Genomic DNA, 6,000 nt, shown 5'->3' on the forward strand with positions numbered 1-6,000 from the left:
TTTCAAATTAGTAATATTTCCTTTGTATACATTTAGAACCACATTAGATAATGTTACCATTTTTGTTTTCAACCATCAAACATAATCCAGAGAACTCTTGAGATAAGGAAAAAGTACTGTATTTATCTACATCTTTGCTGTATCTGTTCTTTCTTTCTGATGTTACAAGTTTCTTTTTTTTAAACATTCCCTTTCTGTTTAGAGAACTCCTTTAGCCATTGTTTTAGGTGAGATCTGCTTGTGACAAATTCTCATTTCCTTTATTATTCCTTCACTTATTCATTGTGTTTCAGGATATGTAGATTTGTTCTTCATTTCTGAAAAATATTCTGTGTTAGAACTCTAGGTTGACAGTTCTTTTCCTCAAAACTTGAAAAATGCTGTACCACTTTCTTCTGGCCTCCATGGCTTCTTGAGAGAAATCCACTGTCTCCCTATTTGTCGTTCCCCTGTAGGCAAGGTGTCATTTCTGCTTCAAGATTTTTTCCTGTCTTTAGTTTTCAGAAGTTTGACTATGATGTGTCTTGGCATGCATCTCTTTGGGATTATCCATTTAAGTTTTGCTCAGCTTCTTGAATATGTAGGCTCATGTCTTTTGCTAAATTTGGAAAGTTTTTAACCATATTTCTCCAGGTACTTTTTTAGTCCCACCCTATTTCTCTTCTCCTTGGAGACCTCTAATGACACAAATGTGAGATCTTTAGTTATATAGCACAGGTGACTGAGGCTTTTCATTTTTTTTTCCAGTTTATTATCTCTGTTCAGATTAATTTCTGTTGCTCTGTCTTTAAGTTCATTGATTGTTTCTTCTCCATTCTGTTGTTGAGCCTCTCGAGTTTTCTATTTCAGGTAAAATAGTTTTCAGTCTACTCTCTTCTTTACATTTTCTCTTTCCTTGCTGAAACTCAGTTTTTCTTACTTGTTTCAAGCATATTCGTAATTGTTCAAGCATTTTTTAATGTAAAATATACATATAATTTGTGATCTTAATGCACTGACCTATACACTTAAAAATGGTTAAGTCTCTTACTATCATTGTGCAACTCTCCTCACCATCCATTTCCAGACCTTTATCTTATTTCCAAACTGAAATTCTGTACTCTTTAAACAATAACTCCCTAATCACCCGTATCCCCAGCTTTTGGCATCTACCATTTTATTTTCTGTCTCTGTGAGTTTGACTACTCTTGGTACCCCATGTAAGTGGACTCATACAGTATTTGTCCTTTTGTGTGTGGCTTACTTCACTTAGCATCTGTCTTCATCCATGTTGCAGCATGTGTCAGAATTCCATTTCTTTTAAGGCTGAATGAAAAAATATTTTGTTTATCCATTCACCCATCAATGGACATTTGGGCTATTATCACCTTTTGGCTATAGTGGATAATGCCACTATGAACCTGGGTACACAAATACCTGTTCAAGTCCCTGCTTTCAGTTATTTTGCATATGTAAACAGAAGTGGATTTGCTGGATCATACAGTAGTTCTGTTTAATTTTTTGAGGAACCACTGTACTGTTTTCCACAGTGGCTGCACCATTTTACATTCCCACCAGAAGTGCACATGGGTTCTAGTCTCTACATCCTCACTAATATTATTTTCTGTTTTGATAATAGCTATCCCAGTGGGTGTCAGGTAGTATCATACTGTGTTTTGATTTGCATTTCCCTAATGATTAATGATGTTGGGGATCTTCCTGTGTGCTCATTGGCCATTTGTATATCTTGTCTTCTTTGGAGAAATGTTAAGTCCTTTGTTTTTTCAATCAGGTTGTTCTCTGAGTTGGAAAAGTTCTTTATATGTTCTGTATGTTAAATCCTTATTGGATATATATGTGATTTGCACATATTTGCTTCTGTTCCAAGAGTTGCCTTTTCACTCTGTTGATTGTGTCTGGATACACAGAAGTTTTAGTTCTGATGAAGTCCAGTTTATCTGTTTCTCCTTTTGTTACATATCCAAGAAATCACTACTGAACCTAATCTCATAAAGTTTTCTGCTAAGTTTTTTTTTTTTTTAGAATCTTTTAGTTATGTTTAGGTCTTTGGTCTATTTTGAGTTAATTTTTGTTTGTGTTGTAAGATAAGGGTCCAACCTCATTTTTTTTCTTGCACCATTTGTTGAAAAGACTGTCCTTTTCTCATTGAATGGTCTTGACATCCTTGTTGAAATTATTTGATTATATATTTCTGTGCTTTCTATTCTGTCAGTCTGTCTTTATACCAGCACCACACTGTTTTGATTGATTACTGTAGCTTTGTAGTAAGTTTTGAAATTAGGAAGTGGGACCTCCAACTTTGTTCTTTTTCAAGATTGTTTTGGATATCCAAGAATGCCTTGAGATTCCATCTTAAGGATGGAATTTTAGGATGAATTTTTCTATTTCTGCTAAAAACAGTAGTTCTGGTTTTATTCCTCAGTCTTATCAAAATAAACACATCAGTTTAAAGGACGCTGATTACATTAAAGTTATTAGACTTAAGTCTTCCCATATATCACTTCTCAGAGTCTTAAAAGCAGCCCTGTATTTTACTGTAATTAAGGTTAAATAGAGCAAGAAAACCAAAACGAGGAAGATAGGAAATCTAAAAAAGGAGCCTGCTTTCACACAATGGAGTATAACCATTTTATTTGCCACAAAATTAATTAATCTGAAACAGATCTAAGATTTTCCTATAAGTATTGAACTTCATATCTGAACTGATGAAACTGATGGTAGGGTCAAGGGGTACATTGCTGAACCCTGAGATCATACACTGTGCTATGTTTAATTATAACTCACTACCTTAATCAACCTTATAGAACTTGATTGACATCTGATTTAGTTTTATATAACTGTGACAAGTAATGGGTCTCTGATTTTTTTTTTTTATCCTAAGATATCTCTAAAGATGACATTTCTAGGCTATTGCTGCGTCTTCTTCCAGAATTGGTCCTAGTTTTATAACTCAGCATCATCTAAATAAGCATTTTGGATAGAGTATATAGTAAGATTAGAACAGCCTAGTAGAAGCATATTTGTTACCCGGTTTCTGTCTTCCAGAACCTCTGCACAAGGAAGTACAAGATCTGGCCTTTCTGGATGTTGTATCCAAACTTCGCAGTCATGAGAACAAAAGCGTTGCTCAGCAGGCCTCTCTCACAGAGCAGAGACTGGCTGTGGAAAGCTGAGAACGGCCCCTCCCTAATACATTTCTGATTCCCTTTCGTCCTCCATCCAGCTGCCTCTTCTGCTTCATCCTCTTCCATATCACTTGTGCATGCGTGTAATGTTCCAATACCAATTGAAGAACTGCTGGAGGTACCTGCCCAATAAGATTTCTAAACCCATTGTTAGCGTGCACATGAATTTGTCAAAACGAGTCTCCACTAATAACTGTTTTCTTGTATTCCTGTTGCTTGAGCTACATTGAGTAGAACGTGCATGTTGTAGTCCTATGATGATGTAAACTCGGTACTACATAATGACTTGCTCCTCATCCTGGGTAAACTACATAATAATGTACTGGTAAATTAGAAACAAGAATGCAGCAGAAGCTGACTAGCTTATTAAAGACGGCATTGACTAGTAAAAATAGCTCCATTTATTGGTGCTTGGAAAGCACAGTGACCAAAAAATCTGTATGGCTGCTCATTCATTAGTCTTACCTACTAATGTCAAACCATGGTACCTAGAGTTAAATAAAATCCAATGCTCTCACTCTTTACCCTATGGTTTCTCCTCCTTCCTATGTAGATGCTTGAAATTGCCAGTCATCAGTAGCCTGATGTTGAAAACATTGGTGGTTTTCAGCATGAAACTAAGGGGTTGAAGAATGTTACACTAGTACATCTTTTTTTGTCTGTATTTTTGATTCTGCAGTATGTACAGTTTGACCTCAGAATTTCTTCCATCAATTAATCATCATTGTCCAACACTTGTCTTTAAAAGTCACTTGGCATTTGCTTTCAACTCAGAAAACTGAGTATAGCTCATTGGAGAATGGATTTTTTTCCCCCGGTTTTTCATCATTCAGCTTGAAAGTAAGATGTTTTCCCGGTCATTGCCTCTTTAAATCTTATATTAGAACTAGCAGGACTTACAAAAAAATATTAAGAAATGTTCATCTAAAGAAAGCAGGTTATAAAAGCCATAGTAGCCAGTCCAGTTCACTCTGCACATGGCCTCATACCAGTAGCTGTTAGTTCCCCACCTCCACTTCCCACAGAGAACTGCAGTCCGTCTTCAAGGCTCTCAGAAAAGGTGACAGTGCCAAGGCTCGAGATGAGAAGACCTCCCTGGCAAAATGTAGTATATACTCTTCACTGCCACTACCACCACCAAATGGGTTTTTAGAGCTTTAGGACACAATCTTTGTAAAGTAACCAAAACCCCCTGTGACATACCTGCCTCTTCCCGTGCCCAAGTCTGACCACTACTGGCCGAAAGGTAAGATGGGCTCCTTCCTCTCTGTGAGATGCTGCACATCTCAACGGAGTGACCGAAGCTGGACTTTTGACTCTGAAACAGCTATAATTCAAGAAAGTTAACATCCCAGTGGAGGTAAAGAACCTTTTGGCTGTTCCCTTTGATGTCCAAGAACGGGACTAATACTGTGAGTGCTTAATGCTCCTCTGTCAGAATGGTCTTGTTTACTGTCCTCTCCTGGGCTGGATAGTGGGCTCTATTTTATTATAGGTTTTGAAAGATATCTGTAATGTTGCAATATAGGCTGTCCATATTCATAACTAAATAAATAGTATATTAAACTGTAATGGCATCATTTGGTTTGTTTGTATATTTTACTTATTTCCAGCTCCTGGCAGAGTGCTTGCTCACTGTTGGTGGTCAGCACCTGTTTGCTGAATGAATCCCTACTTCCATGGAACCTCCCGGCTGCCTGCCTGAATTATTTCTAGATAGACTGCTAGAGAAATTGAGATGTAAATATTTGTCTGACTTCAGGGAATTTTTTTTTTTTTGATAGTAGGAGCTGTCTGTAGTAATAGCCTATCCTTAATAGTGTATTAATGGTTTGAGGAGCACCCAGTTATCCTCAGTGCAGAACGCACAACCCCTCACTTCATTCCCTCTGAAACTGAGATGCCACGTGGGCAGAGCAGGCCCTGAATGTACCCCCACCAGAGGACTTCCTCGTCCTGTCAGACGTCTTCGTCTGTAAAGTGGCGTAACAGGAGTAGCTCAGTGATACTAGCTTTTATTAATATTATTACTAAGTCAATATAAAGTTGTAGTACTATGAGTTTTTCAATATAGAAACAAAATAATCCCCCCTTCTCATTTTCAATGCTGACGTCTTACTAGTATTTATAAAATACACCTTTTTAACGTACATACCTTTCAGGTATCTGTCTTTGTCTTTTTCTTAAATATAAATGCTGTGTGTTTCCCATAAAGGCTTATGGTAGCTGTACTTTAAATCCTCTGATAGAATTCACCTCCGATGGTCTATTTATCATTACACTTCTTGGCTAGACAGGCAGAATCCCTTTTATATTGGAGGTTTCCGGCTATTAGCTGTTGGTTCTTGTATGCCGTGAATGGTCCGCTACAGAAGGAAAAAGTGACACTATGCATGGAATTTATGCTCCTAAGTTTAACTAATATTCTTTCTTTCTCAGTTGACTTTTAAAAGTTCATTATTTCCTTATCCTTGCTTTGTTTCTTCCCAGGAAAACAAAACGTTTAAAACCTTTTACCAAATTGAATTTTTTAGCCATGGCCGCAGAGATTCTAATCTAACATTGCAAAAATGGAAAACATGCATCTGTCTGCTATTTATAACACTAGACAGGAACTGAATATGATGACAACTCATTTCTATACTGGAACCAATTATAAGCAGAACAAACTTCAGCCAGGTAGGGACTAATGCCTCTGGGTCTCCTGACATTTGTTTCCTCAGTCCCTGGCTTTTCTACTGCCTGATGTCATACTGTCCAGAGAGAAGTGTAGGCCCTCCCACTTCCTAAACAAACCAGAAGATCAGACTGATGT

The 6,000-nt window shown here is 37.2% G+C and overlaps 1 protein-coding gene across 7 annotated transcripts in view; it reads left to right on the forward strand.

The window, feature by feature from the left end:
• RAP1GDS1 (Rap1 GTPase-GDP dissociation stimulator 1) overlaps positions 1-4,765 on the forward strand; it is a 129,574-nt gene extending 124,809 nt beyond the window's left edge. For all 7 annotated transcript variants that reach the window (XM_032460216.1, XM_032460186.1, XM_032460201.1 and 4 more), the window contains one exon: positions 3,046-4,765. In XM_032460216.1, the coding sequence (XP_032316107.1) occupies positions 3,046-3,173 (128 nt within the window). In that variant the 3' untranslated portion in view covers positions 3,174-4,765. The remainder of the gene's footprint in view (positions 1-3,045) is intronic.
• Positions 4,766-6,000: the final 1,235 nt, after the last annotated feature.

This window comes from Camelus ferus, chromosome 2, assembly GCF_009834535.1.
Source record: "Camelus ferus isolate YT-003-E chromosome 2, BCGSAC_Cfer_1.0, whole genome shotgun sequence".
In the NCBI taxonomy this organism is placed as follows: Eukaryota; Metazoa; Chordata; class Mammalia; order Artiodactyla; family Camelidae; genus Camelus; species Camelus ferus.